Here is a 17,621-nt window from a genome sequence, read left to right as displayed (position 1 = left end):
AACAGGATCGCAACCCTCAGTGTTGCCCCCGCACCTCGCTCAGCCAGTGAGCGGCCGGTCTGTATGTGGGATCCGAACCCTCGGCGGGAGCGCCACCGCGCTTCCCAAGTGGCGCACTGTAGCAGTGTGCCACCGGGCCGGCCCTCAGATGAAGATGTTCTGGAGAAGATAACTCATCTAAAGTCATTTAGTCCAACACAATATTGTGCACGTTATGTGTCAGGCACTAAGCTTGGGATTAGATACACAGAATATAAGAAAGTACAAGTAACCTTTCACAAGTTACAACTGAATTAAAATGCCTGGGGCCACAAGAAACCCTTTTCCCCTTCTAATAAAAAGTAGATTTTAAATTGGATTCATCAGATTTCACGGAAGAAAAAAATACACACATTTAACTTTTAGTTTTTTTATTTTATTTCAGACAGCTGGACAAGGTATCTACATTCTAGAACAACTTTTTATCAATCACTTGACAAGTGAAAGGCTACTTACTTATATATAAAAAGGCAAGGGGAAAAGATCATAATTAGATCTAACAGGGAACTTGAATCCCCAAATAAATTATCTTACAAAAATATCAAACTTGCTTTTCCACTTTTCTACTGCTGGTAAAAGTGAAAAAAAAATTCACATTAAAAATAATCTGTAGGCTGGTATAGCAAGTTAAGACCCTTATTTTTACATAATAAGTCCTTCAAATAAATATTTTACACAAATTTAAGTTTTCGAAAAAATAGGTCAAGTATTTACCCTATATGTTTTTGGTCCACAAAAAGACCATTTATCAAACTGACAAACTGGACTGCAGCTCATACCCTCCAAATAGCAACATGGACATCAGTGAGGCTGGATATGCACATGTGCATATTACGTCCATGTGAAATGCTGTGTACACTACTTCCAAAAGTAGTTTTACCCTGTAAAAATCCTCTAGCCTATCTTGAATCAAATTGCAAGGAAAGAACAAAAGATAATACTTGCCTATTATAGACATTTGCTCGGGCATTTTTAAAAATGCGAAAATTATAATGCCTTTGGGACTTAAGGTTTACTGAATATGGGTTAAAAGTCAACACTGCTTACAAATACCTGAATACGGAGAGCATATTCAACACACTCCTACGGAGAGCACATGAGCGAATGTACATTACAGAACTCTGGCTTCTATCTGGTCTCTTCCTGTTGTTTTATTCTAAAGTTTTACATGGCCTTGTGATATTTCAATTAACAGTATGCTAAAAATAGAACTGAGTTATGGTTTTGTCCACAAACACTCAAATCTCTTATTGCTAAAATATTAAAAAATAAATCCAGTAAACACTTTCCATGTCCAACGGCCAAACTGAGAGATGAATTCAACTATTTTTTATCAATTACAACTAAGCTGGGCTGAGGAATGCTGCGTTAAATCTTGCAAACCAAAGCCAAGCATCCGAAAATCTAAAACACTAACACTTTCCAACCAGGATAGAAAAATGAACATCCAAAGTAAAGAGAACCACAAGACTGATCAAGTAACCAATCAAATACTACTTCTCTGTTATTTGAGCTAATAGTTACTCGAAGCTTGAAGTTTCCACCTTCGTTATTGGTGGTTCCTAGAGTCACAGCTTCAATGTCAAATGTGACAGTGGATCCAGAAGTAACTGCAGGCAACTGATTAGTCATTTCTTTGCCATTTACAAAAACTGCACCTAAAATGTTAAGGTAAAGAGTCATTTACATGTGAGCAATAACTGGAAGAAAACTGAAACAGCTCCTAGATTACTGGTAACACTGCTAATTTCCTAATTCAGATAAAGAAAACGTTTTGGAATGTCAACTGGACAAAGCCAATCCATTTAAATATGTTCATTAACCCCCCTACCCGTGGCAGGAGAAAAAGTTAAAGCCTTAATCACATTTTAGAGTTCTGGTCCAGGGTTCTACTCTTTTCCAATAAAGACTATGAATTTCCCATATGAATGGCATCAAATGAAACGACACTGTTACAAAATTACATCCTGTGAAATGACAAGATTGTTTCATATGGAATAAATAAAAACCTGATTCTATGCAATGCTTGACTCCACATCACAAAATATTAAATGTCTTAGTAGTGATTTTTAAAAGTGTTATTACTGTGGGGTAAGGGACCAAAGAACACTAGAAATATATAAAAACTAAACTTTCTCCTCAGTTTCCTAACCTAGGAAATGAATATGTTAAACTTAGATGACCTATGCACACAGAATCCAGAAGAAGAATGCTTGCTTCAAATCCCAGTCTAGTCACTTCTAAGATCTGTGAGTTAAAGCCAGTTACTTAAGCATTCTGGGCCTCAGTTTTCATTATTTATAAAATTTGTATAATACTACGTCACCTCAAAAAGTTGTTAGACCAAAAAAAACCCCCAAAACAAGAAAGCAAAAAACCAGAAAAGTTGTTAGAAAAATTAAATGATTTATTATTTGTAAAAGTTTTAGAACAATGCCTGGTACATAAGAGCCATATAAATTATGTCATTGAGACCTAGACTTTCTCACCTCCCACTAAATGTGTGATATTGTGACAGACTCATATCTTATGACAGTCACTGATATATTTCAAGGAGAATGACAGTTGTCTGTCTCTTACCATTCGTACTGATGCACACAGCTTGGTCCCGCTGCAAAGAGTCATGTCCACTCTGTTTTTCTACACACACTCCTATACTGTCTCTTCTGTCTGGCTGTCCCACAGTTTCAACTCTGTAAATAGGGTAGAAAGGTCCTGTCATCTTTTTAAAATATAACATGATACCTAACACCCACTAGCTTAAAAGGAGCAATATCATCACAATTGCTCTTCTCTAATTAATAATAAACAATGATTAAGCACTTACTAAACTTCAGGAACTGTTCTAAATATTTTGTATCTATTAGCTATTCATAATCTCAGCCAAATCTCACAACAACCTATGAGCTGGCTGCTCTTCTTATCACTCCCATTTTATAGGTGAGGAAACTGAGGTACAAAAGAAAAAACAAGATTAAAAGTAGCTAAATAATCTGACTCTGACACCCAGCTAATGACTGGTGGAACCAGAATGCAAACCCAGGCATTGTGACTCTACAGTCTATATTCTGAACCGTTTAAAGGTATGAAGGCACATTTCTACTTAAGGTTCTAGCTCTAGACACATAGAAAATTTGCCATATTTGCCATTATATTAAATATGACTATTACTGCCATCACCTAAACCTTCAATATGAAAGTCTATAATGATTTCAAGTATTTAAGGCATTTAAAAATAGGTACTTTGGAAAAATTATGCCTTTGCCTTTGTATTTTAGTTTCAAATCTGTCAATACATCATGTACTTTAGAACAGGAAACATAAATATAAAGGCCAACATATATTCCTATGACCAGACTCACCTTTCCCCCCATTCCAGAAAGCTAGACTTTACAAAGACAGAAAAAGAAAAATTAGTGTGGAACAGAATGAGGCTTTTCCAAAGGCAGATATGATTACTTATATACAATGTGGCCTCAAAGTATCTTCATTATAAAGTGACAAACATGCAGGATCACAATAAATATGTGGGCGGGTTTCTGAAGACAATTCACATGTGAGTTATCAGTCTAAAGAAGTATAGGGAGGAGAGTGATGTCAGCAAGATGGTACAATAGGAAGACCCAGGCCTCATTCTCCCACAGAAGCATCGACTTAACAACAATATATGGACCAAAATATCTTTATGAGAATTCTAAAATACAGTTAGGTTGCAGCACCCCAGGTGAGCACAAAGCCAAGACCAGCAAACTGAAATGGCTACAAACAATTTAACTTTACCTGCATCAGTCCCTCCCCCAAACCAGCACAGGTCAGTGACAGGAGAAAACGCCCCAGATTATGGCTTCTCCCTCAGGAGGGAAGAAGAGTGGAGTGTGCATCTGGTGTTCCGGCTCTTCAGAAGGCTGCCTGAGGGACTGGTTTCTGTTTCCTCTCACTCAGAGCACTGACAGAACTGGCATAGTTTGGATGCCTAGGGACTGCTAGAACAAGAAGAGGGATAGCTGGCAGCTGTAGCCAGAGAACATGCAGTGCCACAGACAGACACCAGAGGGAGCAAGAGACCACAAGCTCCTGAAAAAGAAAGATAGCTGGCAGCTGTAGCCAGAGAACATGCAGTGCCACAGACAGACACCAGAGGGAGCAAGAGACCACAAGCTCCTGAAAAAGAAACCAGCAAGCCTCTAATAAAGAAATTGTAGGCACAGGCCGGGATAGATCACATCGCCCCAAATGCTTTCTTTCTTTTTTTATTTTTGCAGCTGGCCAGTACAGGATCCAAACCCTTGACCTTGGGAAGAGACCACAAGCTCCTGAAAAAGAAACCAGCAAGCCTCTAATAAAGAAATTGTAGGCACAGGCCGGGATAGATCACATCGCCCCAATTGCTTTCTTTCTTTTTTTATTTTTGCAGCTGGCCAGTACAGGATCCAAACCCTTGACCTTGGTGTTATAACACTGTGCTCTAACCAACTGAGCTAAAGGGCCAGCCCCCGATAAGATTTCACAGCCCTAAAGCATCGAGCTGGGTTGATTACTGAGGGTGACTGTACAGGGTCTTCATCTATTAGTCTGTAAAGACTAGGAGAGTTGGCTATTTTTTCAAGTGCACAGATGCTAACAAAGTTACAAGACACATACAGAAATATAAAACATGGCTCAAACAAAAGAACAAAATAAATCCCCAGAAACCAATCCTAAAGAAATGAAGTTATATGAATCATCTGACAAAGTATTCAAAATAACTGTCATAAAGATGCCCTATGAGGTCAAGAAAACTGCATAAACAAAATGAGAATATCAACAATGAGACTGAAAATACAAAAAAGGCACCAAACAAAAATTTTAGAGCTGAAGAATATAATAACTGAACTGAAAAATTCACAAGCAGATTGATCAAGAAGAGTCAAACTCAAAGACAGCTTATTTGAAATTATACAAAGGAACATTTTTAATTAATTATAAAGAATAAAGGAAGCCCAAGAAACTTATGGGACACCATCAATAGACCAATTTACATATTATGGAAGACTCAAAAGAAGAAAGATAACTGGACAGAATGTTTATCTAAAGATATAATAGCCAAAAACTTCCCAAATCCGGGAAGGAAATGGACATCCAGATGCAAATAGCCAATGGATTCCAACCACATTTCTCTGTGTGAATGAAACAAACCAAAAACATCCACACTGAGACATATAATCAAATTGTCAAAAGTCAAAGACAAAGAGAATTTTGGAACCAGCAAGAGAAAAGCAATTCATCATATACAAGGGAACCTCCAAAAGATTGTCAGCAGACTTCTCAGCAGAAATCTTCCATGCCAAAAGAGAATGGGATGGTAGAAAGTGCTGAAAGAAACTTCCAACCAAGAGTATTATACATGGCAAAACTATCCTTCAAAAAATGCAGAAGAAACAAAAGACTTTTCCAAATAAACAAAAATGGAGGAAGCTCATCACCACCAGTCTTGACTTATAAGAAATGCTAAAGGATTTCTTCAAGTTGTAAAGAACAGATACTAAACAGCAACATGAAAGCACATGAAAGTATAAAGCTCTCTGATAAAGATAAATATACACACAAATGCAGAATACTGAAACATTGTAACATGCTAAGCAGTTTTAATTCTGGTATAGAAGTTCAAATACAAAAGTATAAAAAAACTAAGTATGTGAATATGTTCATGGAGACGTAATATAAAAAGATGTAATTTGTGACATCAATAACAAGTGTGTGTGTGAGAGAAGTGAATATTTGTATATGATTGAAATTAAGTTAACAGCTTAAAATAGATTGTTATAACTAAAAAATATTTTATGTAAGTCCTATGATAACCACAAAGACAATACCTATAAAAGATACACAAAAGAAAATGACAAAGAAATCAAATAATATCCTATAAAAAAGTCAACAAAACAAAAAGAGCAGGAGAGGAAAAGAGGGACAAACAAGGTATAAGACAGACAGAAAACAATTAACAAAACATCAATAGTAAGTCCTATCAATAATTTCTTTAAATGTAAATGGATTAAATTCGCCAATCAAAAGACACAGAGTGGTTAGGTGGATTAAAAAAACAAGATCTAACTACATGCTGTCTATAAGAGACTCACTTTAAGGGCTGGCTGGTTAGCTCAGTCAGTTAGAGCAAGGCCTTATTACACTAAGTTGACCTTAGTGGGGGGAAAAAAAGAGATCCACTTTAGATTTAAGAACACAGGCTGAAAACAAAAGGATGGAAAAAGATATTTTGTGCAAATGGTAACCAAAGGAGAGCATGGGTGAGCCATGCTATTTCAGACAAAATAAACTTTAAGTCAAAAACTGTCAAATTAGGGCTGGCCCATGGCTCACTCAGGAAAGTGTGGTGCTGATAACACCAAGGCCACAAGTTCGGTAATTTAAAACAAAAACAAAAACAAAAAAACTGTGAAAAGGATATCATAAAATAATAAAGGGTCAATTCACTAGGAAGATATAACAATTATAAATACAGTAAGGTCTCTGTATCATGGGTTCCACATCTATGGATTTAATCAACTGCAGATTGGGGAAAAAAAAAATTGCATCCCCAACAAAACAAACCAAAACAAAAAAAAACACCCCAATATAGTATGACAACTATTTACATAGTATTTACATTATATTAGGTATTATAAATAATCTAGAGTTGACTTAAAGTATACAGGAGGATGTGCACAGGTTATATGCAAATACTATGCCATTTTATGTCAGGGACTTGAGCATCCATGGATTTTGGTATCCATGGGAGGTCCTGAAACCAATCCCCCACAGACACCAGAGGATGACTGCATATATGCACCCAACAACAAAGCACCCAAAGTTATGCTCTGACTGAAACAAACAAACAAAACAAAACAAACAAAAAAACCTGGGGCTGGCCATTTGGTTACCATTTGCACAAAATATCTTTTTCCATCCTTTTGCTCTGGTTGGTTAGAGTGTGTTGTTACAACACCAAGGTCAAGGGTTCAGATCCCTGCACTTGGCCAGCTACCACCAAAACAAAACAAAACAAAAACAAAAACAAAACCTGACAATACCAAATGTTAGCAAGGATGCAGAACAACTGAAAATCTCATACACGGCTGGTGGTAATGTAAAATGGTACAGTCACTTTGGAAAACAGTTTGACAGTTCCTTATAAAGTTGAACGAACACTATGACCCAGCAATCACACTCTTATTCACTTACCCAAGAGAAATGAAAGCTTATGTTCACACAAAAACCTGTATGCAAATGTTTATAGAGCCCTTATTATTACCCAAAACTGGAAACAACCCCTATGTTTCTATTGGTAAATGAATAAACATACTGTGATACATCCACATGATAGAATATTATTCAGCAATAAAAAAGGACTAAACTATTGATATGTACAACATGGATGAATCTTGAATGCATTCTGCTAAGGAAAATAAGCCAGACTAAAAGAGTTACATATTGTATGATTCCATTTACAAAATATTCTGAAAAAGGCAAAATCATATGAACAAAAAACAGATCAATAATTGCCAGAGAGAGGAGGGGTTGATACAAAAGGGTAGCATAAGGGAATATTTTGGAGTGATAGGACTGTTCTATTCCTTGATTGTGGCAGTAGTTACATGTCTGCATGTGTTTTTCAAAATTCACAAAGCTAGGGCCGGCCCCATGGCTCACTCGGGAGAGTGCGGTGCTGATAACACCAAGGCCATGGGTTCGGATTATATAGGGATGGCTGGTTTGCTCACTGGCTGAGTGTGGTGCTGACAACACCAAGCCAAGGGTTAAGATCCCCTTACAGGTCATCTAAAAAAAAAAAAAAAAATTCACAAAGCTGTTCAACCAAAAGTCTAAATTTTACTTATGTGAAATTTTAAAAAGTGAAAAAACTGCTTACACACACACAAAAAAGTCACTTGACCCAGAATGCTTTATGAAACCTTCAAGGATCAGATAATTTACCATATATATATTTTTTATTTTGTAAAGCTATTGGAACCACACAAGTATAAGAGTTTGAAAAAGGAAAATTATAGGGCAATTTTCTTCATGAATATAGTTTTTAAATAAAAATATTAGTAAATTCAAGCCAGCAATGTATATATAACATAAAGAAATACAACCATCTAGCATTTATCCCAGGACTGCAAAGAAGGCTTAATATAATAATATCTATTTGTGTAAATCACTGCATTAAGAAATTAAAGACAAAGAAAAAAGCATGGAGAAGTGGAAAAGATGTTTCACAAAATTAAACAGCCATTAATGATTTTAAAAGTCATGATAAATTAGAAATAGAAAACAGAAACTTTTATTTCATAAATGTCTCTCAAATTATGTTTTAACATAGGTATCATGTTCCACTGTTTTGGTTTTCTTTCTCAGGGCCTCAGATTATATATTTGTTGGGTCTCTTTGGTCTATCCTTTTTCCATCATTTTCTCTTGAATCCCTTTTATCTATATTAGTTTCATTTTGTTCACTTTTTTTCTATTTCTGCTTCTCATGATGTCAGTCTTCCTTGTATACCTTCATAATTTGATATTGATTTCTGATACAGTGTCTTTTTCTTTTACTTTTTCTCTAAGTTCTAGCAACTGTTATTTTGTATCTTCCTATTGGCTGTTCACCACCTCCTACTATCTGGGATATTGCTTTCTGATACAGTGTCTTTTTCTTTTACTTTTTCTCTAAGTTCTAGCAACTGTTATTTTGTATCTTCCTATTGGCTGTTCACCACCTCCTACTATCTGGCCATCTCTTCACTGAATTCTTGTATTTGTTCTTTGTAATCTTCCTTCATGATTCTGATTAAGTTTTTTAAAAAAATTAATATTAGAATGCTGAATACAGTTTTCTCTTCATTTCTGGCAACATTTTTGCTGGTGAGTTTTTGTCATCTGTAGAAAAGTTTTGCTGCCCTCTTTTATTTTTTTTCTCATCTGATCTTTGTAGATACCATGAGCATTTATGTTGTTATTCATATTGATAGACTGAGTTTTCTTGTAATAGTTGGAGGGATGGAAGGAGGTGGGTGAGACACAAGGGTAAAAGGCAGAAGTCCTGGAGATCTGGAGGAAGATGCTCCAGGAGGGGCAGAAGCCAGGCAAGGCCTGAGCCCACAGCCCACTTGGAACCAGCACTTCAGGCTTTACAGCTGTAGGGCCTACCCCCCCTGGATTCAGGAATGTAGAGCCTTCACAGAAGAATATGACACCTCTGTGAAGCCATGCCTCCTGTGATACTCAAAACCTAATCTGGTTCAAAAGGGCTTCTATTGCCAGACCTGAGCTTCTCTGGTTTCTCTAAAGGCTATTTCATAGACCGCTGACCACTGTCACCAATGGACATAGTACTTGCTTTCTAAGATGATGAACTCTGGACTCCCCTTGGCATTTTCCACACCTTATTCTCCGCTTCCTAATGCCTAAGCACTGTTCAGTCCTAGACCTTTCATAGTAGTAACCTCTTAGGGTGGGGTCTTTTCTTTCTGGGACTGAGTATTTGGCAATTTCTGAGATTACTCATCATATCCCCCGTACATATGGTTATGGTTTCCTGCCCAGCTATGGCTTAGGAAGCATTTACACCTAATTTGTAATTTGATGGTTTTCTCTTTTAGTTTTGTTGAAAAAGTACTTACAAGTCCCTCCACTTCCGTTCTTATTACTGCAAAAGGTTTCCAGAAGTGGAAAAATCGAGACCTATGGAGCGACCATGTACCTATTGGTCCTGGAGTTTCTCTTCTTTTACTCGAACCCACACTAATCAAGCTTTCATGAAACTGCTCATGTCACGGTCATCAAAGATCTCCACGTTGCAAACACACAGGCCAATTCTGAGTCCTCTGTTACCTGATAGATCAGCAGCATTTGCCACGACTGATCACTACTTCCTGTCTGAAACACTTCCTTCACTTAGCTTCAAGGCTCCACATTCTCCTGCTTTTCCAGTCTACCTCATTTGTTACTCCTTCTCAGAAACCTGTGTTGGTTCTTTTTTCCCAACTGCGAAATGCTGGAGTTCTGGGCCGGCCCGTGGCTCACTCGGTAGAGTGCGGTGCTGATAACACCAAGGCCACGGGTTCGGATCCCATATAGGGATAGCCGGTTAGCTCACTGGCTGAGCGTGGTGCTGACAACACTAAGCCAAGGGTTGAGATCCCCTTACCGGTCATCTTTTAAAAAAAAAAAAGAAATGCTGGAGTTCTCCAATGTCCTTTATGTATAATCATTCTCTAACTAATCTCATACAGTCTCATGGTTTTAAATACTATCTATGTACGTTAAAAACTCCCAAATTAATATCTTTAGCCTGGACCTTTCCACTGAACTCCAGATTTGTATATCCAACTGTCTACTCTGCACCTTCAATAATAAGTCTAACAAGGAACTTGAATTTATCAAAAACAAACTGATATTCTCCCAGAAATCTGTTCTTCCTATAGCCTTACATACTTCAGTAAATGGCGACTCTATTCTTCTAGCTACTTAGTCCAAAAACCCTGGGGTCATACCTGACTCCTTTCTTTCATCCTGTAACTGACCTGTCAGTAAATCCTGTCTGTTCTTCTTTCAAAATATATACAGACTCTGACCACTTATCATTACCTCCACTGCTTGACTGGTCCAACCAACTGTCAGCTCTCACCAAGATTACTGTAACAGCTTCCTAATTGGTCTCCCTGCCTGTACCCATGTAATTCATTTGCTCAGTATCCTCCAATGGCCTCTCAGCTCACTCAGAGTCAAAGCAGAGTCCTAAAGGGCCATATTGTTAGGATTTGAATCTTTTTATGTCTTAGTTTCCACATCTGTAAAATGTGTCTACCTTATGAGAATGTAATGAGGATTTACAGACATTAACTCATTTAAGTACTTGGCAGGATTTGAATCTTTTTATGTCTTAGTTTCCACATCTGTAACATGTGTCTACCTTATGAGAATGTAATGAGGATTTACAGACATTAACTCATTTAAGTACTTGGAACTAACACACAGTAGGCTCAACAAATGTAGAAGGCTATTATTTAATTTATTTTTTTTGGCAGCTGGCTGTTTTGGGCATCTGAACCCTTGACCTTGGTCATACAACACCATGCTCTACCAAGTGAGCTAACTGGCCAGCCCCCTGGCTATTATTATTTTGTATAGTGTAGTTTAACTTGTGAATTTATGAAAAGTCAGATGCAGAGCATGACCCCCAAAACTATGAAACCTAAACCTGATTTGGCTTTATTTGGTGATGCTACTGAGCCTTTTGTTGGAGGGAAAAATGATCTCTATATGGGATATCAAATGTCCTTGTAAGTGGGCACAAGTGACCTCCAACATAGGAGTTTGTTTTAGGAACTTAAGAAGAAATACACATAGCCTGTGTAAAAAACATCCTACTTTTCTGGGACTCTCTCTGACTATACTCCCTGTCTCTATTAACCCCAGCCAGAGTAAGTACTTGCTGCTCTTTGTATTTTTTCTTCTTCAATATCTCTGGTTCTTGCTTTGTTTGCCCCTCCTGAACTGTCCACTGTCCTTTTCAGCTCTACTTGAGATCAAGCCTTCACCAATCCCTCATCTAGAAGCAACTTTTCCATCCTCTATATTCCACAGCAGTCTGGATCTTACTAATTTACAAACTGCTTGTTTCACATTTGACTGAAGGTACTGATTTTTTCTTTTTCTTAAACTTTGCATTTCCTACTATACCAAGTAATATCGTCTGAGTGGGATACAGGTTGAATGAAATGATCAGCCTCATTCAAAGAGAAAAGACTGGAGTTAATCAGGAGAACTATCCTTATATTTTAGAAAAGTAGTTTTAAGATGAGGAGAGAATGAAGGGAAAAGATCTAAGAAATATTCCTTAGGTAATCTGGGAGGAATGGTTCTTGTATGTGAATACACCAAAGCAGAAATTCCTTCATAACTTCATGTGATCCTCCCTCTACAAAAATTTGCCAGCCATATGATGAGCCATCTTGGAAGTAAATCCACCATCTCTAGTTGATCTACCCCACCTAATGCCACAGAAAACAGAGACAACCTGTTGTCAACAAGCTCTGCCCAAACTGCAATTTCCTGAGCAAAATAAATGATTATAATTGTACTAAGTTTCTAAGTTTTGGGATGGTTTATTATACAACAGACAACTGGAACATCAATTTTTTATGTTCTTTGAAGTAAAAAGTTAGTAATAATAAAAATTAGTTAGCTATATTCTACCCTTGATTTACCATCTCATGTTGCTTGTGAGAGGCATGTAGGACAGTGGTTAAGAGCACAGACTTTGGAGCCAGGTTGCCAGAATTTGAATCCTAACAAGTCACTTAGTCACTCTGTGCTTTTGTTTCTTCATCACTAAAAGGAAAACAGTAACAGCCTACAGACTAGATTATTAGGATTAAGGAAGGTTGTTAGCACCCAGAGGAGAGGAAGCTCTTTTTACGGAAACAGTTGGTAAAGAGGAGAAAGTTAAAATCTGATTAGAAAAATAAGATCAGGAAATTTTAGAAGGAAAGAGAGAGTAGGAATGTTCAGACAAGAACTCAGGGAGAGTCATGGAAGGAGGGAGTTGTTAGCCGACCCGGGCACCAGATGAGTGTGTGCTCTAGAGACTGCTGAGATCCAGCCAGTAATATAGGTTTCTCTGGCTTCAGCAGTGCTAAGCATTCCAGATATTTCAGCAGGCAAAGACTGGGCTAAACAACAGACCAGTGACTATAGAGTATAGTCTCTCTTATAACTACTAGGCTGTTAAGCACCCTCGAAAAACCGAATAAAGTTTATTTTTATTCGAGTAGGCCCATCTGCCCCTCCCTTATGCATGGTGTTCACCCTCCCATTCACATCTTCTGACTTAATTGCTGATGCCTGAAATTCCTTTAAACAGGGGGAGAAAACAGTTTCATTACACATTCAAAGAAATGACAAAAATGCAAAAGTCTGGCTAAGATAACACTGAGCTTAACTGAGTTTCAGTTAATCATCCTGCCAAATGAGGCCCAGTCATGCATTTTTGGGAGCAGAGGGAGGAACTAACTCTAAGTGTCAGGCTATAGCCAGCAGATGGTAAGAAGTAGATTTAAATTGATTTGTATAATTTCCAAGTCTTTTTTTTTTTTTTTTTTTTTTTTTGGTGGCTGGCCAGTAACAGGTATTGAGCCCTGGACCTTGGTGTTATCAGCACCACGCTCTAACCAACTGAGCAAACCGGCCAGCCCACAATGTCTTAATAAATATTTACTGAACTATTTAAGAAACAAACCTAAGTTTGCAATCTATCAGACAGTTCTCTGTGTCCACAGAGGAAGAATTTATTTATTTATTGATTTATTGATTGATTGTCCTTTTTGAGACCGGCCGCACCGTGCTCAGCCAGTGAGCGCTGTGAGCTCACCCGCTCAGCCAGTGAGCACTGTAAGCTCACCGGTCATCCCTATATAGGATCCGAACCTGCAGTGGGAGCACTGCTGCGCTCCCAGCGCTGCACTCTCCCAAGTGCGCCACGGGCTCGGCCCCACAGAGGAAGAATTTAAAAAGCAGGAGAGCATCAGGATCAAATGGTAGGGGTCACTGTCACCAGGGGGTAAAAAGATCATATAAGAAAGAAAAGGAGGGCTGGCCGGTTGGCTCAGTTGGTTAGAGTGTAGGGTTACAAGACCAAGGTCAAGTGTTCGGATCCCCTTACTGGCCAGCCACTAAAAAAAAAAAGAGAGAGAAAGAAAAAAGGAAGAGAGCTAAGGATACAGTAGCAGAGAAACTGTAGATTTCAACATTAACTAGAATCATGTGTACTCTTCCATGAAAAAGACAAATGAGAAGCATAAACTAGTAATTTACAGACTCTGGAGTCAGACTGCCTGGATTTAAATCCTAGCTTTGGCACTTATTAGCTGTGTGACACTGGGTAAGTGACTTAACTTCTCTGTGTTTCAGTTTCCTCACTCCTAAAACGAATAACTACACCTATCTCATTGGTTTACTATAAGAATTAAATGAGTTAATACAAATAAAGTACTCAGAACAGTACCTGGCACATAGTAAAGGCTGTTTAAATACGAACTGCAATTATTACTATTATTATTATTATCTGAGATTTCTGGCCTGAGTCTATCAAATCAGGAAGCTATCATTGCACGAAGTACCTTGTTCTAAGGAGACTTACTAATGGAAGTATTTCTGTAAAGAAGGGGCATATGCAGAGAAGGGGTTTTGTTAGTACAGAAAATTCATCATAACTTGGGGAATAATTAAACAGACTTAAGGTATTTGAATCATATTTTTTTTCTCTTTGTTGCTATTTTTCTGGTGAAGTCTTTCTTTCTTTATAACATAAGGAGTGAGAGGAAGTGCCATAAATGAGACAAAGCATAAACTAGTATATTCTGACAATGCTGACAGTTCAGATGATTTGGCTGGAGGGGAACATGGCAACACGGGTTTAGATAAAACTTCTGGGCACTCTCCATGCCTTATACAACAAGGGACTGAGAACAAGAGGAACCTGACATAAGCTTTCACAATAAAATCACTTCATCTCAAGACTTAGAGAAGAGTTTGCTACACTGAAGTGAGGATGGTGAAAATCAGGCAAACTTTACTTCTCTAAATCAAAACTGGACTTTGGTTTCTAGGAATAGCTATTTAGAAAGATAACCATAGAGCATATATCTCAGATAACATGAAAACAAGAAAAAGGAAATGTTTCCAATATAAGAAGAAATGGATAAAGAAACAAAAATAATTGGTGGTGGGAGAAGCTTGTTTTCAGTTTTATTTTACAGAGAAGCATATATATATATATATATATATATATATATATATATAGTATGCTTATACTGATAAGTTGTCTCTCACAGAGACTTGTTTTTAAAGATTCACAAAGGAAAAAAATATTTCTTGGGCTCTAAATTTTTTTTTTGGCAACTGGCAAGTATGGGGATCTGAACCCTTCACCTTCGAGCCTCTGAATTTTTAAAACTGGCTTTTGAGAGGTATTCTATTTACCTCTATTTACCAAGAGGAAAAGAGATGTGAACACATTGAGTACCAAGCATTTTATATACATTATCTCAGTTTTCATAATAACCCTACGAATACAAATGAAAATAATGAAATACAAATAAAGAAACCTCCCCAAAGTAACACTGCCTATAAATGATGGAATAAACTCAGGATATTTTGAATTAAAAGCTCATGCATGGGGCCAGCCAATGGCTCACTTGGGAGAGTATGGTGTTGATAACACCAAGGGCACGGGTTCAGATCCCTATATAAGGATGGCCGGTTTGCTCACTTGGGAGAGTGTGGTGCTGACAACACCAAGTCAAGGGTTAAGATCCCTTTACCAGTCATCTTTAAAAAAAAAAAAAAAGCTCATGCATGCTCTATGCTTTTCACTAAACTACCTAAGGCATAATAGGTGTTTGAATATCTACTTGCCTGAATGTTAATGTCTGCCCACAGAAATATGTTGGCGCGCTGGAGTAGAGAACACCTGAAGATTCAGAATCATTCCGGAGTGCTATATTTCTTCGGCTGCTCAAACTGTACCCCTCAAAGCCAGTTGTCCACTCTTTTTAAAAGAAAATATATGAGAAATTATTAGAATCCTTTGAGGAATACTTTCAATACAAACCCATTAAATAAAACTTGGAAGTGGAAGAGACTACTTCTAGAGGTCATAGGCAAGTTCAATAAAATAAAAGATTCAGTAACAGGGTATAATGGTTAGTCCCACAAATTATAAAATACAGTTTAGTATATTCCTGCACAATTTTGGCATGGAAAATAAAATAAGTGTTATTACTTCCTATCTATAAAATCATGGTTCAAGCATAATTGTTTGAGCTTATTTCCACCTGATTAAGAATTAATTAGCAAATGAGTCTACATCTTTTAAAATAGTAATGCAGGAGAGAGACCAATTTCAAATTATAAAACTTTTGAATCTTGTTTAGCATTATTTTTGGACTCTGAAGATAATTTGAGTAAAAGACAGGTTCTACGTTGTTTTTGTCAATTCATGATTTATCCTTAGAAAAAAGATCGTCAGTGCACTGCCCTTAGCACAGAAGTTAGCTAAGTTTCAGGACTGAAAAGGTAACAGCATACCATGAGGCACCAATGTGGAATGACCTATCTGGGGGACACTCCAAGGACTCCACTCCTGTCGGCCATCTCCTCGGGCGCAGACTCTGAACTGATAATCAACATTGGGGTCTATGTGCAATACTATGAATTCAGTTTCAGAGCCTACATACACATCCTCAAAATGATTTGAAGTACATTTACGGAACTGGAGCCTGTAATCTTGGGCTGTAAAGTCGTCATCCACCTAAGAAGGAAAGGCTTTAGGTTAGGTAAAAACCAAAGAATGACTTCTCTCAGCATCACTGCTTAAGAACTTTGAATTGGGGGGCATTTTGCACCAAACACACAGGCCCATGTGCTGAACATAGGCTATTCTCAGGAAGGCCATAGGAAATAGGCCATCGCTATTGTCTTTTTCTCTTTATTGGGGGGCATTTTGCACCAAACACACAGGCCCATGTGCTGAATATAGGCTATTCTCAGGAAGGCCATAGGAAATAGGCCATCGCTATTGTCTTTTTCTCTTTATTGTATGTGTTCCATATTTCCCAGTCTGATATAAAAATTCTGCTTCCTTTGAAGAAATGGCATGTTTTCTAAACAATAATGCCAAAGATAAAACATTTAAAATTCAAGGACAAGTATCCCACACTATATACATCATTCATATAACCAAGAGAATTAATATCCAGAATATATAAAGGACTTCTAAAAATTACTAAGAGACAAGCCACCCAATAGAAAAATGAGCAAAAGACATGAATAAACATTCTACAGAATAAGGAAGATAAGTAGCCAAAAAATATATATAAAAATATTCAACCTAGTTTGTAATATGGAAAATGCAATGTACAATCACAATGACACACCATTTTGGCAAAAATATAAAGTCTGACAATGCCAAGTGTTGGTCAAGATGTGGAGTAACAGGAATTCATATACCACTGGTGGAAGGCTAAACTTCATTTTTGGAAAAAGGCTGGTATTACCTAATAGAGTATAGAGTATAGCTCCAATATTCTAAGACTTCACAACATTTTTTTTTTTTTGGTGGCCGGCCAGTACAGTGATTGAACCCTGGACCTTGGTGTTATCACCACCATGCTCTAACAAAAACCTCATAACTTTGCAGCTAAATATATACTTTAGAAAAAAACATTACATGTGTGTACAAGTAAACATTAATAACAATGCTTATAGACAAAAAACAAAAACAAAACCCTAGATAACTAACTCTAGGCCCACTGATAGGCAAAAGAATAAAAATGAAGTGAGAATCCTTGTTTTGAACCAACAAAAGCATCTCTACTTTCTTCTTCTTCTTTTTTTTTTTCCTTTTTTTGTCTTTTTTCGTGTCCGGCAACAGATTGCAACCCTCAGTGTCACGCCCGTACCGGACTGGACCGGCAACGGGATCACAACCCTCGGTGTTGCGCCCACACCTCGCTCAGCCAGTGAGCGGAACCGGTCTGTATGTGGGAT

General features: G+C 37.5%; 1 protein-coding gene across 1 annotated transcript in view; it reads right to left on the bottom strand.

The window, feature by feature from the left end:
* Positions 1-393: 393 nt before the first annotated feature.
* Positions 394-17,621, bottom strand: part of CRLF3 (cytokine receptor-like factor 3) — a 37,833-nt gene continuing 20,605 nt past the window's right edge. Inside the window, exons 5-8 of the mRNA XM_008585513.1 lie at positions 16,161-16,383; positions 15,489-15,621; positions 2,620-2,732; positions 394-1,697 (exon numbers count right to left, since the gene is read on the bottom strand). Of these exons, the coding sequence (XP_008583735.1) occupies positions 1,444-1,697; positions 2,620-2,732; positions 15,489-15,621; positions 16,161-16,383 (723 nt within the window). The 3' untranslated portion in view covers positions 394-1,443. The remainder of the gene's footprint in view (positions 1,698-2,619; positions 2,733-15,488; positions 15,622-16,160; positions 16,384-17,621) is intronic.

The sequence above is a fragment of the Galeopterus variegatus genome, unplaced genomic scaffold (genome assembly GCF_000696425.1).
Source record: "Galeopterus variegatus unplaced genomic scaffold, G_variegatus-3.0.2 Scaffold3602, whole genome shotgun sequence".
Lineage (NCBI taxonomy): Eukaryota > Metazoa > Chordata > Mammalia > Dermoptera > Cynocephalidae > Galeopterus > Galeopterus variegatus.
Note: the sequence above shows the minus strand (reverse complement) of the source record. Positions and strands in the feature narration are given on the sequence as shown.